General features: G+C 47.2%; 1 protein-coding gene across 1 annotated transcript in view; it reads left to right on the plus strand.

The window, feature by feature from the left end:
• The window catches only part of csmd2 (CUB and Sushi multiple domains 2), an 895,829-nt gene that overhangs the window by 395,585 nt on the left and 477,846 nt on the right, over positions 1-22,398 (plus strand). The window contains 3 exon segments of the mRNA XM_031789283.1: positions 1,489-1,566; positions 16,505-16,592; positions 18,267-18,391. Coding sequence (XP_031645143.1) covers positions 1,489-1,566; positions 16,505-16,592; positions 18,267-18,391 — 291 coding nt within the window.

Consider the following 22,398-nt stretch of genomic DNA (forward strand, 5'->3'; position numbering starts at 1 on the left):
ATGACAGAGGACCCAGACAGTGTTGTAGGCTGATACAGAACCATCTCTCAGTGGATCTTATGACAGAGGACCCAGACAGTGTTTTAGGCTGATACAGAACCATCTCTCAGTGGATCTAATGACAGAGGACCCAGACAGTGTTAACAACTAATACAGAACCATCTCCCAGTGGATCTTATGACAGAGGAACCAGACAGTGTTGTAGGCTGATACAGAACCATCTCTCAGTGGATCTTATGACAGAGGACCCAGACAGTGTTTTAGGCTGATACAGAACCATCTCTCAGTGGATCTAATGACAGAGGACCCAGACAGTGTTAACAACTAATACATAACCATCTCTCAGTGGATCTAATGACAGAGGACCCAGACAGTGTTAACAACTAATACAGAACCATCTCTCAGTGGATCTTATGACAGAGGAACCAGACAGTGTTGTAGGCTGATACAGTATCATGCCAAAGCCGACCTGCTCAGCTGTGTGTGTGTGTGTGTGTGTGTGTGTGTGTGTGTGTGTGTGTGTGTGTGTGTGTGTGTGTGTGTGTGTGTGTGTGTGTGTGTGTGTGTGTGTGTGTGTGTGTGTGTGTGTGTGTGTGTGTGTGTGTGTGTGTGTGTGTGTGTGTGTGCGTGTGTGTGCTCTCTACAGTGCTGATTAAACAGGGAACCTGACTGTACATTTTCCTCTGGTCTCTACAGTACTGAATGTACATTATCCTCTGGTTTCTATAGTACTGGCTGTACATTATCCTCTGGTCTCTACAGTACTGATTAAACAGGGAACCTGACTACATTATCCTCGGGACTCTACAGTACTGACTGTACATTATACTCTGGTCTCTACAGTACTGACTGTACATTATCCTCTGGTCTCTACAGTACTGATTAAACAGGTAACCTGACAGTACAGTATCCTCTGGTCTCTACAGTACTGACTGTACATTATACTCTGGTCTCTACAGTACTGACTGTACATTATCCTCTGGTCTCTATAGTTCTGACTGTACATTATCCTCTGGTCTCTACAGTACTGATTAAACAGGGAACCTGACTGTACATTATCCTCTGGTCTCTACAGTACTTATTAAACAGGGAACCTGACTGTACATTATCCTCTGGTCTCTACAGTACTGACTGTACATTATCCTCTGGTCTCTACAGTACTGATTAAACAGGGAACCTGGCTGTACATTATCCTCTGGTCTCTACAGTCCTGACTGCACATTATCATCTGGTCTCTACAGTACTGATTAAACAGGGAACCTGCCTGTACATTATCCTCTGGTCTCTACAGTACTGACTGTACATTATCCTCTGGTCTCTACAGTACTGACTGCACATTATCATCTGGTCTCTACAGTACTGATTAAACAGGGAACCTGACTGTACATTATCCTCTGGTCTCTACAGTACTGATTAAACAGGGAACCTGACTACATTATCCTCGGGTCTCTACAGTACTGACTGTACATTATCCTCTGGTCTCCACAGTGAAGAAGATGACCGAGCTGAAGTCCAGAGGAGTCAAGATGATGCCCAGTAAAGACAATCATCACAAGATATCAGTGTGTAAGTAGTGCTCCTGGTTGTTATACACGTAAGAGTATTCTAAGATAAATACACAACACAGAGGACTAGAGGTCAAGAGGTAATTACCGGTCAGTGGAAATAGTTGTTTGTCTGTAATCGGGACCTGATGATTCATGGGGAACCTGATGATTCATGGGGAACTGATGATTCATGGGGATCTGATGATTCATGTGGCACCTGATGATTCATGGGGAACTGATGATTCATGGGGAACTGATGATTCATGGGGAACTGATGATTCATGGGGAACTGATGATTCATGGGGACCTGATGATTCATGGGGACCTGATGATTCATGGGGAACTGATGATTCATGGGGAACTGATGATTCATGGGGAACTGATGATTCATGGGGAACTGATGATTCATGGGGAACTGATGATTCATGGGGGGAACTGATGATTAATGGGGGGAACTGGTGATTAATGGGGGGAACTGATGATTCATGGGGGGAACTGATGATTCATGGGGGGTAACTGATTATTAATGGGGGGGGCTGGCAATTAATGGGGGGGAATTGGTGATTAATGGGGGAGGGGGGCTGGTGATTAATGGGGGGGAACTGGTGATTAATGGGGGGGAACTGGTGATTAATGGGGGGGAACTGGTGATTAATGGGGGGGAACTGGTGATTAATGGGGGGGAACTGGTGATTAATGGGGGGAACTGGTGATTAATGGGGGGGGGGCTGGTGATTAATGGGGGGAACTGGTGATTCATGGGGGGGAAGTGGTGATTAATGGGGGGGGGACTGGTGATTAATGGGGGGAACTGGTGATTCATGGGGGGGAACTGGTGATTCATGGGGGGGAACTGATGATTCATGGATCGGGGACATGGGAGGGGTTTCAGTCCGAGACTCATAGCTACATGTGGCAAGTTCTCATTGGTCCAAATTGTCTATACATTGAGCCTGAAACGGGATAATTGGTATTTAGCCATTTGCCCAATTTAATTGCAAATAATTATAATTGGTCAACCACAGGCTGGGCTTGGGTATAAACTAAATCCTGCCTCTTTGTTCAGTGGAGAAGACACTGAGGACAGGGAAGAATAAACATCTACTTTCCAGCATAACAACTATGATACGTTCTCTTTGAATAAACGCATTGTTCTCCCCCTGATTTGCTTTGGGTTTCTGTATCATTAAACAATAACATCAACTGCTAACGATAGTCTTATTACCACACCTATACGAGTTCCCAGTTGTTGTACACTTGTTGATGTACACCTTTCGAATTCTCTTCTACAACAGTTTTTCTGCAAAGTCACACAACGGGTTCCTCTTTCTGTCCCCAGTGGTGGAACGGGACAGAGAGAGGGATAAATTATTGTCTAAAACAGAGGGAGGGATACATGAGTGTAGAAACAGAGGGAAGAGATTAGAAGGTTTGTAAAGAATCGGTGTGTACTTTTTTTTTGTAACTTTTACTCAAAATAAAACAACAATAAATTCCCCACTGGGAAACACATGAGCTCACAGAAGTACTGACCACTTCACAACGAATAAACACGCACAACAACCATGGGGGAAAACAGAGAGTTAAATAATGAACATGTCATTTGGGGGGAATTGAAACCAGGTGTGTAAAACAAAAGACAAAACAAATGGAAAATGAAAAGTTGATTGGCGATGGATAGAATACCGGTGGCGTTGACCGCCCGAGCAAGGAGAGGGACCGACTTCGGCGGAAGTCGTGACAAGGTTAAAGGTACAGGAGGTGTTGAAGTGTGTCCCGAACAGCACGTTATTCCCTACGTGCACTAAGTGCTCTGTGGGGCCCTGGTCAAATGTAGTGCAGCATCTGGAGAATAAGCTGCGATTTGTAACCGTTGTTTTAGCGAGTGAGTAAATATGCAGAGAGAGTAATGGACGACAGCAGTGAATGCATGGCCTGCCCTTTTCTCCGTGGCTCAGTGGCAGTCAGCGAGAGCACTGTGTGTTCCAAATAGTACCCAATTCACTATTAAGTGCACTACTTTTGACTTGTGTTGTTTGAAGGTATTACACTACATAGGGGATAGGGTGCCAGAATAGGGTGCCAATCTTCATTATCTTCAGTCCACTGAGTCTTGATATACATTTGCTAACACCTTCAGCAGGAGAAGACTGAGGGAGGCAGTGAAGGGGAGGGGAGAGGCTCTCTGCCCTTTTGTTCTATGTATTTACCTCTTCCTCCCACCGTCGTCTTCCTCTTTCACCTCTTCCTCCCACCCTTGTCTTCCTCTTTCACCTCTTCCTCCCACCCTTGTCTTCCTCTTTCACCTCTTCCTCCCACCCTTGTCTTCCTCTTTCACCTTTTCCTCCCACCCTTTCTTCCTCTTTCACATCTTCCTCCCACCCTTGTCTTCCTCTTTCACCTCTTCCTCCCATCCTTGTCTTCCTCTTTCACATCTTCCTCCCACCCTTGTCTTCCTCTTTCACATCTTCCTTCCACCCTCGTCTTCCTCTTTCACCTCTTCCTCCCACCTTTGTCTTCCTCTTTCACCTCTTCCTCCCACCCTCGTCTTCCTCTTTCACCTCTTCCTCCCACCCTTGTCTTCCTCTTTCACATATTCCTCCCACTTCCTTGTCTTCCTCTTTCACCTCTTCCTCCCACCCTCGTCTTCCTCTTTCACGTCTTCCTCCCACTTTCTTGTCTTCCTATTTCACCTCTTCATCCCACCCTCATCTTCCTCTTTCACCTCTTCCTCCCACCCTTGTCTTCCTCTTTCACATCTTCCTCCCACCCTTGTCTTCCTCTTTCACATCTTCCTCCTACCCTTGTCTTCCTCTTTCACCTCTTCCTCCCACCCTTGTCTTCCTCTTTCACCTCTTCCTCCCACCCTTGTCTTCCTCTTTCACCTCTTCCTCCCACCCTCGTCTTCCTCTTTCACCTCTTCCTCCCACCCTTGTCTTCCTCTTTCACCTCTTCCTCCCACCCTTGTCTTCCTCTTTCACCTCTTCCTCCCACCCTCGTCTTCCTCTTTCACCTCTTCCTCCCACCCTTGTCTTCCTCTTTCACCTCTTCCTCCCACCCTCGTCTTCCTCTTTCACCTCTTCCTCCCACCCTTGTATTCCTCTTTCACCTCTTCCTCCCACCCTCGTCTTCCTCTTTCACCTCTTCCTCCCACCCTCGTCTTCCTCTTTCACCTCTTCCTCCCACCCTCGTCTTACTCTTTCACCTCTTCCTCCCACCCTCGTCTTCCTCTTTCACCTCTTCCTCCCACCCTCGTCTTCCTCTTTCACCTCTTCCTCCCACCCTCGTCTTCCTCTTTCACCCTCTTCCTCCCACCCTTGTCTTACTCTTTCACCTCTTCCTCCCACCCTTGTCTTCCTCTTTCACCTCTTCCTCCTACCCTTGTCTTACTCTTTCACCTCTTCCTCCCACCCTTGTCTTCCTCTTTCCACCTCTTCCTCCCACCCTCGTCTTCCTCTTTCACCTCTTCCTCCCACCTTTGTCTTCCTCTTTCACCTCTTCCTCCCGCCCTCGTCTTCCTCTTTCACCTCTTCCTCCCACCCTTGTCTTCCTCTTTCACCTCTTCCGTACCACCCTCGTCTTCCTCTTTCACCTCTTCCTCCCACCCTTGTCTTCCTCTTTCACCTCTTCCTCCCACCCATGTCTTCCTCTTTCACCTCTTCCTCCCACCCTCGTCTTCCTCTTTCACCTCTTCCTCCCACCCTCGTCTTCCTCTTTCACCTCTTCCTCCCACCCTCGTCTTCCTCTTTCACCTCTTCCTCCCACCCTTGTCTTCCTCTTTCACCTCTTCCTCCCACCCTTGTCTTCCTCTTTCACCTCTTCCTCCCACCCTCGTCTTCCTCTTTCACCTCTTCCTCCCACCCTTGTCTTCCTCTTTCACCTCTCTCCCACCCTTGTCTTCCTCTTTCACCTCTTCCTCCCACCCTCGTCTTCCTCTTTCACCTCTTCCTCCCACCCTCGTCTTCCTCTTTCACCTCTTCCTCCCACCCTCGTCTTCCTCTTTCACCTCTTCCTCCCACCCTTGTCTTCCTCTTTCACCTCTTCCTCCCACCCTTGTCTTCCTCTTTCACCTCTTCCTCCCACCCTTGTCTTCCTCTTTCACCTCTTCCTCCCACCCTTGTCTTCCTCTTTCACCTCTTCCTATTATCTGCTGTGAAGTTACTTTCTCCTTTAACTTAACCTCAAGTCCCTCCCCCTATTCCTCTTTTCGAACTCCATCACCTCTTACTCGTCTCTTCCAGTCCTCTACCTCCATCACCTTTTACTCGTCTCTTCCAGTCCTCTACCTCCATCACCTCATACCTATCTCCTCTAGTCCTCTACCTCCATCACCTCACAACCATCTCCTCTGGTCCTCCACCTCCAACACCTCATACCCATCTCCTCTAGTCCTCCACCTCCATAACCTCATACCCATCTCCTCTAGTCATCTACCTCCATCTCCTCATACCCAGGCTCCTCTAGTCCTCTACCCCATCACCTCATACCCATCTCCTCTAGTCCTCTACCTCCATCACATACACATCTCCTCTAGTCCTCCACCTCCATCACCTCATACTCATCTCCTCTAGTCCTCTACCTCCATCACCTCATTCCCATCTCCTCTGGTCCTCTACCTCCATCACCTCATACCCATCTCCTCTGGTCCTCTACCTCCATCACGTTATACCCATCTCCTCTAGTCCTCTACCTCCATCACCTCATACCCAACTCCTCTAGTCATGTACCTCCATCTCCTCATACCCATCTCCTCTAGTCCTCTACCTCCATCACCTCATACCCATCTCCTCGACCTCCATCACCTCATACCCATCTCCTCTAGCCCTCTACCTCCATCACCTCATACCTGTTTCCTCTGGTCATCTACCTCCATCTCCTCATACTCATCTCCTCTGGTCCTCTACCTCCATAACCTCATACCCATCTCCTCTGGTCCTCTACCTCCATCACCTCATACTCATCTCCTCTGGTCCTCTACCTCCATCACGTTATACCCATCTCATCTGGTCCTCTACCTCCATCACCTCATACCCGTTTCCTCTGGTCCTCTACCTCCATCACCTCATACCCATCTCCTCTAGTCCTCTACCTCCATCACCTCATACCCATCTCCTCTAGTCCTACACCTCCATAACCTCATACCCATCTCCTCTAGTCATCTACCCCCATCTCCTCATACCCAGGCTCCTCTAGTCCTCCACCTCCATCACCTCATAACCATCTCCTCTAGTCCTCTACCTCCATCCCCTCATACCCATCTCCTCTAGTCCTCTACCCCCATCACCTCATACCCATCTCCTCTAGTCCTCTACCCCCATAACCTCATACCCATCTCCTCTAGTCCTCTACCTCCATCCCCTCATACCCATCTCCTCTAGTCCTCTACCCCCATCACCTCATACCCATCTCCTCTAGTCCTCTACCCCCATCACCTCATACCCATCTCCTCTAGTCCTCTACCTCCATCACCTCATACCCATCTCCTCTAGTCCTCCACCTCCATCCCCTCATACCCATCTCCTCTAGTCCTCTACCTCCAACACCTCATATACCCATCTCCTCTAGTCCTCTACCTCCATCACCTCATACCCATCTCCTCTAGTCCTCTACCTCCATCACCTCATACCCATCTCCTCTAGTCCTCTACCTCCATCACCTCAAACCCATCTCCTCTAGTCCTCTACCTCCATCACCTCATACCCATCTCCTCTAGTCCTCCACCTCCATCACCTCATACCCATCTCCTCTAGTACTCTACCTCCATCACCTCATACCCATCTCCTCTAGTCCTCCACCTCCAACACCTCATACCCATCTCCTCTAGTCCTCCACCTCCATCACCTCATACCCATCTCCTCTAGTACTCTACCTCCATCACCTCATACCCATCTCCTCTAGTCCTCCACCTCCATCACCTCATACCCATCTCCTCTAGTCCTCCACCTCCATCACCTCATAACCATCTCCTCTAGTCCTCCACCTCCATCACCTCATACCCATCTCCTCTAGTCCTCTACCTCCATCACCTCATACCCATCTCCTCTAGTCCTCCACCTCCATCACCTCATACCCATCTCCTCTAGTCCTCTACCTCCATCACCTCATACTCATCTCCTCTAGTCCTCCACCTCCATCCCCTCATACCCATCTCCTCTAGTCCTCTACCTCCAACACCTCATATACCCATCTCCTCTAGTCCTCTACCTCCATCACCTCATACCCATCTCCTCTAGTCCTCTACCTCCATCACCTCATACCCATCTCCTCTAGTCCTCTACCTCCATCACCTCAAACCCATCTCCTCTAGTCCTCTACCTCCATCACCTCATACCCATCTCCTCTAGTCCTCCACCTCCATCACCTCATACCCATCTCCTCTAGTACTCTACCTCCATCACCTCATACCCATCTCCTCTAGTCCTCCACCTCCATCACCTCATACCCATCTCCTCTAGTCCTCCACCTCCATCACCTCATACCCATCTCCTCTAGTACTCTACCTCCATCACCTCATACCCATCTCCTCTAGTCCTCCACCTCCATCACCTCATACCCATCTCCTCTAGTCCTCCACCTCCATCACCTCATAACCATCTCCTCTAGTCCTCCACCTCCATCACCTCATACCCATCTCCTCTAGTCCTCTACCTCCATCACCTCATACCCATCTCCTCTAGTCCTTCACCTCCATCACCTCATACCCATCTCCTCTAGTCCTCTACCTCCATCACCTCATACTCATCTCCTCTAGTCCTCTACCTCCATCACCTCATACCCATCTCCTCAACCTCCATCACCTCATACCCATCTCCTCTAGTCCTCTACCTCCATCCCCTCATACCCATCTCCTCTAGTCCTCTACCTCCATCACCTCATACCCATCTCCTCTAGTCCTCTACCTCCATCCCCTCATACCCATCTCCTCTAGTCCTCTACCTCCATCCCCTCATACCCATCTCCTCTAGTCGTCTACCTCATCACCTCATACCCATCTCCTCTAGTCCTCTACCTCCATCCCCTCATACCCATCTCCTCTAGTCCTCTACCTCCATCACCTCATACCCATCTCCTCTAGTCCTCTACCTCCATCACCTCATACCCATCTCCTCTAGTCCTCTACCTCCATCACCTCATACCCATCTCCTCTAGTCCTCCACCTCCATCACCTCATACCCATCTCCTCTAGTCCTCTACCTCCATCACCTCAAACCCATCTCCTCTAGTCCTCCACCTCCATCACCTCAAACCCATCTCCTCCTTCGTCCTTCTCCTCTTTATTTTCATTCTCATTCTTCTCTCCTCCACTTCTTCCTCTCTCCGTCCTGCTGCCGTGGTTACCGACCAGTTTTTCGTTCCCCTAACGATGACAAGCCTGGCCTTTTCTCCCTCATCAATATTCAGAGCCGCCCAGAGTCTCGGCTAATCAGCTGGTGTCACATTGGCTTTGGCCCTGCCTGTCGGGCCTTTGACCCCGCCCTGTCTGTTAAGGGGCCTGCCGAGGTTGGCTGGCTCACCGACCCTGTGTCACTTCCCCTTCCTGTCTCAATCAGTTGATATGTTTTAGCAGGATGCTGTCGTATGGGAGGAGAGGGGTAAATATATTTTGAACTAAAAACAAAAAAAATGATACTGTTGATTATGATGAGGGCCAGAGGCAGGAAGAGTGCACAGGGAATATAATTACATAACCTTACAGAATTTATTAGGAATATTATGGCTAAAATAATACATGTTTTTTGTATATAGCCTCCACATTGACTCTGTACCGGTACCCCCTGTATATAGTCTCCACATTGACTCTGTACCGGTACCCCCTGTATATAGCCTCCACATTGACTCTGTACTGGTACCCCCTGTATATAGCCTCCACATTGATTCTGTACTGGTACACCCTGTATATAGCCTCCACATTGACTCTGTACCGGTACCCCCTGTATATAGCCTCCACATTGACTCTGTACTGGTACCCCCTGTATATAGTCTCCACATTGACTCTGTACCGTAACACCCTGTATATAGTCTCCACATTGACTCTGTACCGGTACCCCCTGTATATAGCCTCCACATTGACTCTGTACCGGTACCCCCTGTATATAGTCTCCACATTGACTCTGTACCGGTACCCCCTGTATATAGCCTCCACATTGACTCTGTACTGGTACCCCCTGTATATATCCTCCACATTGACTCTGTACCGGTACCCCCTGTATATAGCCTCCACATTGATTCTGTACTGGTACCCCCTGTATATAGCCTCCACATTGATTCTGTACTGGTACCCCCTGTATATCCTCCACATTGACTCTGTACCGGTCCCCCATGTAAATAGTCTCCACATTGACTCTGTACCGGTACCCCCTGTATATAGCCTCCACATTGATTCTGTACTGGTACCCCTGTATATAGCCTCCACACTGACTCTGTACTGGTACCCCCTGTATATAGCCTCCACATTGATTCTGTACTGGTACCCCCTGTATATAGCCTCCACATTGATTCTGTACTGGTACCCCCTGTATATAGCCTCCACATTGATTCTGTACTGGTACCCCCTGTATATAGCCTCCACACTGACTCTGTACTGGTACCCCCTGTAAATAGCCTCCACATTGACTCTGTACCGGTACACCTTGTATATAGCCTCCACATTGATTCTGTACTGGTACCCCCTGTATATCCTCCACATTGACTCTGTACCGGTACACCCTGTATATAGCCTCCACATTGATTCTGTACTGGTACCCCCTGTATATAGCCTCCACATTGACTCTGTACTGGTACCCCCTGTATATAGCCTCCACATTGACTCTGTACCGGTCCCCCATGTAAATAGCCTCCACATTGACTCTGTACCGGTCCCCCATGTAAATAGCCTCCACATTGACTCTGTACCGGTACCCCCTGTATATAGTCTCCACATTGACTCTGTACCGTAACACCCTGTATATAGCCTCCACATTGACTCTGTACCGTAACACCCTGTATATAGCCTCCACATTGACTCTGTACCGGTACCCCCTGTATATAGCCTCCACATTGACTCTGTACCGGTACCCCCTGTAAATAGCCTCCACATTGACTCTGTACCGTAACACCCTGTAAATAGCCTCCACATTGACTCTGTACCGGTACCCCCTGTTTATAGCCTCCACATTGACTCTGTACCGTAATACCCTGTATATAGCCTCCACATTGACTCTGTACCGGTACCCCCTGTATATAGCCTCCACATTGACTCTGTACCGGTACCCCCTGTATATAGCCTCCACATTGACTCTGTACCGGTACCCCCTGTTTATAGCCTCCACATTGACTCTGTACCGTAATACCCTGTATATAGCCTCCACATTGACTCTGTACCGTAATACCCTGTATATAGCCTCCACATTGACTCTGTACCGTAATACCCTGTATATAGCCTCCACATTGACTCTGTACCGTAGTACCCTGTTTATAGCCTCCACAATGACTCTGTACCGTAATACCCTGTTTATAGCCTCCACATTGACTCTGTACCGTAACACCCTGTATATAGCCTCCACATTGACTCTGTACCGGTACCCCCTGTATATAGCCTCCACATTGACTCTGTACCGGTACCCCCTGTAAATAGCCTCCACATTGACTCTGTACCGTAACACCCTGTAAATAGCCTCCACATTGACTCTGTACCGGTACCCCCTGTTTATAGCCTCCACATTGACTCTGTACCGTAATACCCTGTATATAGCCTCCACATTGACTCTGTACGGGTACCCCCTGTATATAGCCTCCACATTGACTCTGTACCGGTACCCCCTGTATATAGCCTCCACATTGACTCTGTACCGGTACCCCCTGTTTATAGCCTCCACATTGACTCTGTACCGTAACACCCTGTATATAGCCTCCACATTGACTCTGTACCGTAATACCCTGTTTATAGCCTCCACACTGACTCTGTACCGTAATACCCTGTTTATAGCCTCCACATTGACTCTGTACCGTAATACCCTGTATTGATTTGCACATTTCACACCAAAGTACGTTCATCACTAGGAGACCGAACGCGTTTCCTTCCTGAGCGGTATGACGGCTGTGTGGTGTTTATACTTGCATACTATTGTTTGTACAGAAAGAACGTGGTACCTTCGGGTGTTTGGAAATTGCTCCCAAGCATGAACCAGACTTGTTGAAGTGTACCATTTTTTTCTGAGGTCTTGGCTGATTTCTTTTGATTTTCCCATGATGTCAAGCAAAGAGGCACGGAGTTTAAAGGTAGGCCTTGAAATACATCCACAGGTACACCTCCAATTGACTCAAATGATGTCAATTAGCCTATCAGAGGCTTCTAAAGCAATTACATTACACCTCCAATTAACTAACAGCCATGACATCATTTTCTGGAATTTTCCAAGCTGTTTAAAGGCACAGTCAACTTAGTGTATGTTAACTTCTGACCCACTGGAATTGTGATACAGCGAATTATTAGTGAAATAATCTGTCTGTAAACTATTGTTGGAAAAATTACTTGTGTCATGCACAAAGTAGATGTCCTAACCAACTTTCCATAGTTTGTTATCAAGTTTATGAACAAGAAATTTGTGGAGTGGTTGAAAAAACGAGTTTTAATGACTCCAACCTAAGTGTATGTAAACATCCAACTTAAACTCTATGTGCTGATGCTTGAAACAGTGAAATTCATCAAGGTTTAGGGTTATTAGGTTTCATATTATATTATATATATTCATATTATTATTAAGTATTGTTTTCAAAACACTTTACTTTTTCCCCCAAAAAATTACGTTACAGCCTCATTCTAAAATGTATTACATCGTTTTCTCCCCTCATCAATCTACACACAATACCTCATTATGACATCACAATACCTCATTATGACATCACAATACCTCATAATGACATCACAATACCTCATAATGACATCACAATACCTCATAATGACATCACAATACCTCATTATGACATCACAATACCTCATAATGACATCACAATACCTCATAATGACATCACAATACCTCATAATGACATCACAATACCTCATAATGACATCACAATACCTCATAATGACATCACAATACCTCATAATGACATCACAATACCTCATAATGACATCACAATACCTCATAATGACATCACAATACCTCATAATGACACCACAATACCCCATAATGACACCACAATACCCCATAATGACAAAGCAATTTTTTTTTGTGCAAATGTATATAAATATTTACATAACTATTTAGACCCTTTACTCAGTACTTTGTTGAAGAACCTTTGGCAGCGATTTACAGCCTCAAGTCTTCTTGGGTTTGTCAAATTCTACTCTGAAGATCCTCTAAGGGATTATTTTACCTATATTTGACTAGGCAACTCAGTTAAGAACAAATGTACTAGGAACAGTAGGTTAACTGGCCTAGGAACAGTGGGTTAACTGGTCTAGGAACAGTGGGTTAACTGGTCTAGGAACAGTGGGTTAACTGGTCTAGGAACAGTGGGTTAACTGGTCTAGGAACAGTGGGTTAACTGGTCTAGGAACAGTGGGTTAACTGGCCTAGGAACAGTGGGGTTAACTGGTCTAGGAACAGTGGGTTAACTGGTCTAGGAACAGTGGGTTAACTGGTCTAGGAACAGTGGGTTAACTGGTCTAGGAACAGTGGGGTTAACTGGTCTAGGAACAGTGGGTTAACTGGTCTAGGAACAGTGGGTTAACTGGCCTAGGAACAGTGGGGTTAACTGGTCTAGGAACAGTGGGTTAACTGGTCTAGGAACAGTGGGTTAACTGGTCTAGGAACAGTGGGTTAACTGGTCTAGGAACAGTGGGTTAACTGGTCTAGGAACAGTGGGTTAACTGGTCTAGGAACAGTGGGTTAACTGGCCTAGGAACAGTGGGTTAACTGGCCTAGGAACAGTGGGTTAACTGGTCTAGGAACAGTGGGTTAACTGGTCTAGGAACAGTGGGGTTAACTGGTCTAGGAACAGTGGGTTAGCTGGCCTAGGAACAGTGGGTTAACTGGTCTAGGAACAGTGGGTTAACTGGCCTAGGAACAGTGGGTTAACTGGCCTAGGAACAGTGGGTTAACTGGCCTAGGAACAGTGGGGTTAACTGGCCTAGGAACAGTGGGTTAACTGGTCTAGGAACAGTGGGTTAACTGGTCTAGGAACAGTGGGGTTAACTGGCCTAGGAACAGTGGGTTAACTGGTCTAGGAACAGTGGGTTAACTGGTCTAGGAACAGTGGGTTAACTGGTCTAGGAACAGTGGGTTAACTGGTCTAGGAACAGTGGGTTAACTGGTCTAGGAACAGTGGGTTAACTGGTCTAGGAACAGTGGGTTAACTGGTCTAGGAACAGTGGGTTAACTGGCCTAGGAACAGTGGGTTAACTGGCCTAGGAACAGTGGAACAGTGGGTTAACTGGTCTAGGAACAGTGGGTTAACTGGCCTAGGAACAGTGGGTTAACTGGCCTAGGAACAGTGGAACAGTGGGTTAACTGGTCTAGGAACAGTGGGTTAACTGGTCTAGGAACAGTGGAACAGTGGGTTAACTGGTCTAGGAACAGTGGGTTAACTGGCCTAGGAACAGTGGGTTAACTGGCCTAGGAACAGTGGGTTAACTGGCCTAGGAACAGTGGGGTTAACTGGTCAAGGAACAGTGGGTTAACTGGTCTAGGAACAGTGGGTTAACTGGCCTAGGAACAGTGGGTTAACTGGCCTAGGAACAGTGGAACAGTAGGTTAACTGGTCTAGGAACAGTGGGTTAACTGGTCTGGGAACAGTAGGTTAACTGGCCTAGGAACAGTGGGTTAACTGGCCTAGGAACAGTGGGTTAGCTGGCCTAGGAACAGTGGGTTAACTGGTCTAGGAACAGTGGGTTAGCTGGCCTAGGAACAGTGGGTTAACTGGTCTAGGAACAGTGGGTTAACTGGTCTAGGAACAGTGGGTTAGCTGGCCTAGGAACAGTGGGTTAACTGGTCTAGGAACAGTGGGGTTAACTGGCCTAGGAACAGTAGGTTAACTGGCCTAGGAACAGTGGGTTAGCTGGCCTAGGAACAGTGGGTTAACTGGTCTAGGAACAGTGGGTTAACTGGTCTAGGAACAGTGGGTTAACTGGCCTAGGAACAGTGGGTTAACTGGTCTAGGAACAGTGGGGTTAACTGGCCTAGGAACAGTGGGTTAACTGGCCTAGGAACAGTGGGGTTAACTGGTCAAGGAACAGTGGGTTAACTGGCCTAGGAACAGTGGGTTAACTGGCCTAGGAACAGTGGGTTAACTGGCCTAGGAACAGTGGGGTTAACTGGTCTAGGAACAGTGGGTTAACTGGCCTAGGAACAGTGGGTTAACTGGCCTAGGAACAGTGGGTTAACTGGCCTAGGAACAGTGGGTTAACTGGCCTAGGAACAGTGGGTTAACTGGCCTAGGAACAGTGGGTTAACTGGCCTAGGAACAGTGGGTTAGCTTTGAAATTACAACCTTCCGGTAACTAGTCCAACGCTCTAACCACTAGGCTACCCCGTCGTATTCCCCGGTGGGGAGTGTCTCTGCACAGCTACAGTGGTGAAAGTATTCACCCCCTTGGCATTTTTCCTATTTTGTTGCCTTACAACCTGTAATTGAATTAAAATAGATTTTTTTGTGGTGTGTATCATTTGATTTATTTAATTTTATTTAACCAAGGCAAGTCAGTTAAGCACAAATTCTTTTTTTCAATGACAGCCTAGGAACAGTGGGTTAACTGCCTGTTTAGGGGCAGAACGACAGATTAGTACCTTGTCAGCTCGGGGGTTTGAACTTGCAACCTTCCAGTTCCTAGTCCAACTCTCTAACCACTAGGCTACCCTGCCTACCACTTTGACGATGCAAAATATGTTTCATTGTGAAATAATACATTTATTGGTGCTCTGTGGGATATTGAACGTTTCTGATATTTTTTTATAACCCAATCCTGATCTGTACTTCTCCACAACTTTGTCCCTGACCTGTTTGGAGAGCTCCTTGGTCTTCGTGGTGCCGCTGATTTGTGGTGCCCCTTGCTTAGTGGTGTTGCAGACTCTGGGGCCTTTCAGAACAGGTCAGACCTGTATCCTTTAATACAGGACCTGCACTGTATTTTCAGGTCTCTCCAGAGATGTTTGATCGGGTACAAGTCCGGGCTCTGGCTGGGCCACTCAAGGACATTCAGAGACTTGTCCCGAAGCCTGCGTTGTCTTGGCAGTGTAATAGACCACTGGGTCCTGAGCTTTCCTCCTTTTCCCCGTCCCTTTATGTTTAGTTTGGCCAGGTGGCTCTAGTTCTTGGTGGTTCCCAACTTCGTCCATTTAAGATTGATGGAGGCCACTGTGTTCTTGGGGACCTTCAATGCTACAGACGTTCTCCCCCCCCCCCCCCCCCCCCCCCAAATCTGTGCCTCTACACAATCCCATCTCAGAGCTCTACGGACAATTCTATCGACCTCATGACTTGATTTTTGCTCTGATATGCACTGTCAACTTGGGACGTTATATATAGAGCTGTGTCTCTTTCCAAATCATGTCCAATCAATTTAATTTATCACACGTTGACTCCAATCAAGATGTAGCAACATCTCAAGGATGATCAATGGAGACAGGATGCACCTGAGCTCAATGTTGAGTCTCATAGCAAAGGGTCTGATGCGTATGTCAATAAGTTTATTTCTGTTTGTTATTTGCAAAAAAACTGTTTTTGCTTTGTCATTATGGGATATTGAGTGTAGATTAATGAGGAAAATGTGCAATTTAATCCATTTTAGAATAAGGCTGGTTTTGTTGAAAGTTGATATACCTAATTTACCTTGATTTTTTTGCTGGCTAGACTGCTATGCGAAACACTGATTGTTTATTTTACTCTCTCTTTCATCTTTCTCTCTCTCTCTCTCCCCTTCCCTATCTATCCACGCCTCTCTCTCTCCCTCTCATCCCTCTCTCATCCCCCTCTCTCAGTGTCTCAGATGGGTGTGGCCCAGGGACATAACATGTGTCCAGACCCGGGGATCCCTGACCGAGGGAAAAGAAAAGGATCAGACTTCAGGTAAAAACACAAAATACAGAACAGGAAATAGAAATAGACAATTAGAGGAGAGAGAGAAGAAGAGAGAAGGAGAGAGGGAAGGAGAGAGAGAAGGAGAGGGAGAAGGAGAGAGAGAAGGAGAGGGAGAAGGAGAGAGAGGAGAGAGGAGAGAGATGAGAGAGAGAGAGAAGGTGGGAGGAGAGAGTGAGAAGGAGAGAGGGAAGGAGAGAGGAGAGAGGGAAGGAGAGAGAGAAGGAGAGAGGGAAGGAGAGAGAGAAGGAGAGAGAGAAGAAGAGAGAAGGAGAGAGGAGAGAGTGAGAAGGAGAGAGGGAAGGAGAGAGAGAAGGAGAGAGAGAAGGAGAGAGGAGAGAGATGAGAGAGAGAGAAGGTGGGAGGAGAGAGTGAGAAGGAGAGAGGGAAGGAGAGAGGGAAGGAGTGAGGAGAAGGAGTGAGAGAAGGAGAGAGAGGAGTGAGGAGAAGGTGACATGGATGACAATGTATTGACGAAGAGAAAACAATGCATGTGTTGTTTGTTTTCGAAAATGCGACTAAGGAACCACTGGGTATAGAGAGGTAATGACTCAGGACTAGACCACTGGGTATAGAGGTAATGCCTCAGGAATAGACCACTGGATATAGAGGTAATGCCTCAGGACTAGACCAATGGGTATAGAGGTAATGCCTCAGGAATAGACCACTGGGTATAGAGAGGTAATGACTCAGGACTAGACCACTGGGTATAGAGGTAATGCCTCATGACTAGACCACTGGGTATAGAGGTAATGCCTCAGGAATAGACCACTGGGTATAGAGGTAATGCCTCAGGAATAGACCACGGGGTATAGAGGTAATGCCTCAGGACTAGACCACTGGGTATAGAGGTAATGCCTCAGGAATAGACCACGTGGTATAGAGAGGTAATGACTCAGGACTAGACCACTGGGTATAGAGGTAATGCCTCATGGCTAGACCACTGGGTATAGAGGTAATGCCTCAGGAATAGACCACTGGGTATAGAGAGGTAATGCCTCAGGACTATACTACTGGGTATAGAGATAATGACTCAGGACTAGACCACTGGGTATAGAGGTAATGCCTCAGGAATAGACCGCTGGATATAGAGGTAATGCCTCAGGACTAGACCACTGGGTATAGAGGTAATGCCTCAGGAATAGACCACTGGGTATAGAGAGGTAATGACTCAGGACTAGACCACTGGGTATAGAGGTAATGCCTCATGACTAGACCACTGGGTATAGAGGTAATGCCTCAGGAATAGACCACTGGGTATAGATAGGTAATGCCTCAGGACTAGACTACTGGGTATAGAGGTAATGCCTCGGGAATAGAACACTGGGTATAGAGAGGTAATGACTCCGGACTAGACTACTGGGTATAGAGGTAATGCCTCAGGAATATACCACTGGGTATAGAGAGGTAATGCCTCAGGAATAGACCACTGGGTATAGAGAGGTAATGCCTCATGACTAGACCACTGGGTATAGAGGTATTGCCTCAGGAATAGACCACTGGGTATAGAGAGGTAATGCCTCATGACTAGACCACTGGGTATAGAGGTATTGCCTCAGGAATAGACCACTGGGTATAGAGAGGTAATGCCTCAGGACTAGACCACTGGGTATAGAGAGGTAATGACTGTGTGTATAACCCTCTGTCTCTCTACCTCCCCTACAGGCGAGGTGCCACAGTGCACTTCTCCTGTGATGAGGGTTATGAGCTGCAGGGCTCTAAGAGCATCAGCTGCCTGAGAGTCACAGACAGCTACGTAGGCTGGAGCGACGACCGACCCATCTGCAGAGGTATGGGAGTCTTTAAGGGTGTGTGTGTATGTGTGTGTGTGTGTGTGTGTGTGTGTGTGTGTGTGTGTGTGTGTGTGTGCCTTCGTGTGTGTGTGTGTGTGTGTGTGTGTGTGTGGGTGCCTGTGTGTGTGGGTGTGTGTGTGTGTGTGTGTGGGTGTGTGTCTGGGTGTGTGCCTGGGTGTGTGTGTGTGTGTGTGTGTGTGTATGTTTATCTGTTGTCTTAGCTGGACATGCCTGAAACTGACCCTCATCTATCCTGACATTCTACTACCCACAAGGCATCTATCCTCCCGCCATACAGTGACAGGCGGAGAGAACGGTCAAGACCTACAGTATCTGTGTCGTCCAGTCTACCCACTGGCTGGGTGGCTTTGTGTTCAAAAGCCTAACCACCCAAACAGGCTGATGTGTCAAATGTTAGATGGCTGTTGTTCTGTTTACAACAGCTGTGTCTGAATGTATCAGAGTAAAGCAGACAGACAGAGTCCCGTCTCTATTAGATGAATGTATCAGAGTAAAGCAGACAGACAGAGTCCCGTCTCTATTAGATGAATGTATCAGAGTAAAGCAGACAGACAGAGTCCCGTCTCTATTAGATGAATGTATCAGAGTAAAGCAGACAGACAGAGTCCCGTCTCTATTAGATGAATGTATCAGAGTAAAGGAGACAGACAGAGTCCCGTCTCTATTAGATGAATGTATCAGAGTAAAGCAGACAGACAGAGTCCCGTCTCTATTAGATGAATGTATCAGAGTAAAGCAGACAGACAGAGTCCCGTCTCTATTAGATGAATGTATCAGAGTAAAGCAGACAGACAGAGTCCCATCTCTATTGGATCTCTATTTTCAATCGTGTGTGTGTGTGTGTGTGTGTGTGTGTGTGTGTGTGTGTGTGTGTGTGTGTGGTACATTTGGATGCTCTGGAGTGTAGCTTCTGTGCTGTAGGAGATGAGAGTTGAGATGAAACACAGGTCTCTATCATCAGATTATCCCCAGAAAAATATATACCCTTTAGGTCTCTCTATCATCAGATTATCCCCAGAAAAATATATACCCTGTAGGCCTCTCTATCATCAGATTATCCCCAGAGTAATTCATACCCTGTAGGCCTCTCTATCATCAGATTATCCCCAGAGTAATTCATACCCTGTAGTTCTCTCTATCATCAGATTATCCCCAGAGTAATTCATACCCTGTAGTTCTCTCTATCATCAGATTATCCCCAGAAGAGTAATTCATACCCTGTAGTTCTCTATGTCATCAGATTATTCCCAGAGTAATTTATATCCTGTAGTTCTCTCTGTCATCAGATTATCCCCAGAATAATTCATACCCTGTAGTTCTCTCTATCATCAGATTATCCCCAGAGTAATTTATACCCTGTAGGCCTCTATATCATCAGATTATCCCCAGAGTAATGTATACCCTGTAGTTCTCTCTATCATCAGATTATCCCCAGAGTAATTCATACCCTGTAGTTCTCTATGTCATCAGATTATTCCCAGAGTAATTCATACCCTGTAGTTCTCTCTATCATCAGATTATCCCCAGAGTACTTTAGGGATCCTTAGTGTCGCAGAGGTCTAAGACACTGCATCTCAGTGCTGGAGGCGTCACTACAGACCCTGGTTCAGTGGTCTAAGACACTGCATCTCAGTGCTAGAGGCGTCACTACAGACCCTGGTTCAGCGGTCTAAGACACTGCATCTCAGTGTTAGAGGAGTCACTACAGACCCTGGTTCAGCGGTCTAAGGCACTGCATCTCAGTGCTAGAGGCGTCACTACAGACCCTGGTTCAGCGGTCTAAGACACTGCATCTCAGTGCTAGAGGCGTCACTACAGACCCTGGTTCAGCGGTCTAAGACATTGCATCTCAGTGTTAGAGGCGTCACTACAGACCCTGGTTCAGAGGTCTAAGACACTGCATCTCAGTGCTAGAGGCGTCACTACAGACCCTGGTTCAGCGGTCTAAGATACTGCATCACAATGCAGGAGGCGTCACTACAGACCCGGATTTGATCCCGGTCTGTATCACAACCGGTCTTGGTCAGGAGTCCCATAGGGCGGTGAACAATTGGTCCTGCGTCGTCAGGGTTAGGAGAGGGTTTGGCTGGGTCAGGACTGTCATTGTAAATAAGAATGTATTGTTAACCTTGCCTAGTTAAATAGAGGTTAAAAATATAAATACCATGCAGTCATCAGATTATCACCAGGCCCCTCCAGCCTCTTAGCAATGTGAGAGCACACACACACACACACACACACACACACACGCACACACTGATCACTGATTGACTATGGAAGTGACAATATTCCTTAAGCACTGTTTGGGAGAGAACGGGATCATTCAATCACCCCTTTTAATTGTTGTGAAATTGGCTATGTATTGGTAAAATGATTATTTGTCTTGTTTTCTTCGATTCGACACCATGAAATGCTGGGTCATTACTCTACAACGTCCCTGTAATTGGAAAGTTCTGCGAGAGGGGGAAACCCAAAAGTTGGGTTGAGTAATTAAACCAAACAATGTTACTCAGCCTCCTGGACTAAGTGTTCATAAATCATACTGTCATACCTGTACTACACATAAACAGAAAACCACTGCATCACAGCGCTGTCCTTGAGAGGTAGAAAGAGAAGTGAACTGGATTACATTACTGTGGTAACAGTGTTTGCTTCCGTCCCTCTCCTTATCCCAACCTGGGCTTGAACCAGAGACTTCTCCTTGTTACAACCTGGGCTTGAACCAGAGACTTCTCCTTCTGCCAACCTGGGCTTGAACCAGAGACTTCTCCTTATCCCAACCTGGGCTTGAACCAGAGACTTCTCCTTATCACAACCTGGGCTTGAACCAGAGACTTCTCCTTATCCCAACCTGGGCTTGAACCAGAGACTTCTCCTTATCACAACCTGGGCTTGAACCAGAGACTTCTCCTTATCCCAACCTGGGCTTGAACCAGATACTTCTCCTTATCCCAACCTGGGCTTGAACCAGAGACTTCTCCTTCTGCCAACCTGGGCTTGAACCAGAGACTTCTCCTTATCCCAACCTGGGCTTGAACCAGAGACTTCTCCTTATCCCAACCTGGGCTTGAACCAGAGACTTCTCCTTATCCCAACCTGGGCTTGAACCAGAGACTTCTCCTTATCCCAACCTGGGCTTGAACCAGAGACTTCTCCTTATCCCAACCTGGGCTTGAACCAGAGACTTCTCCTTATCACAACCTGGGCTTGAACCAGAGACTTCTCCTTATCCCAACCTGGGCTTGAACCAGAGACTTCTCCTTATCACAACCTGGGCTTGAACCAGAGACTTCTCCTTATACTAGCTACCATGGTTACCACAACCATACTAGCTATCACGGTTACCACAACCATACTAGCTATCACGGTTACCACAACCATACTAGCTATCACGGTTACCACAACCATAATCAAATCAAATCAAATCAAATCAAATTTATTTATATAGCCCTTCGTACATCAGCTGATATCTCAAAGTGCTGTACAGAAACCCAGCCTAAAACCCAAACAGCAAGCAATGCAGGTGTAGAAGCACGGTGGCTAGGAAAAACTCCCTAGAAAGGCCAATACCTAGGAAGAAACCTAGAGAGGAACCAGGCTATGTGGGGTGGCCAGTCCTCTTCTGGCTGTGCCGGGTGGAGATTATAACAGAACATGGCCAAGATGTTCAAATGCATGGTCGAATAGCAGCACAGTCAGGTGGACTGGGGACAGCAAGGAGTCATCATGTCAGGTAGTCCTGGGGCATGGTCCTAGGGCTCAGGTCAGTTGAAACTGGAACAAGCAGCATGGCCAGGTGGACTGGGGACAGCAAGGAGTCATACTAGCTACACAGATACCACAACGATACTAGCTATCACGGTTTACCACAACCATACTAGCTATCACGGTTACCACAACCATACTAGCTACCACGGTTACCACAATGATACTAGCTATCACAGTTACCACCACAACACCACTAGCTACCACAGTTAGAACAA

The sequence above is a fragment of the Oncorhynchus kisutch genome, linkage group LG14 (assembly GCF_002021735.2).
Source record: "Oncorhynchus kisutch isolate 150728-3 linkage group LG14, Okis_V2, whole genome shotgun sequence".
NCBI lineage: Eukaryota > Metazoa > Chordata > Actinopteri > Salmoniformes > Salmonidae > Oncorhynchus > Oncorhynchus kisutch.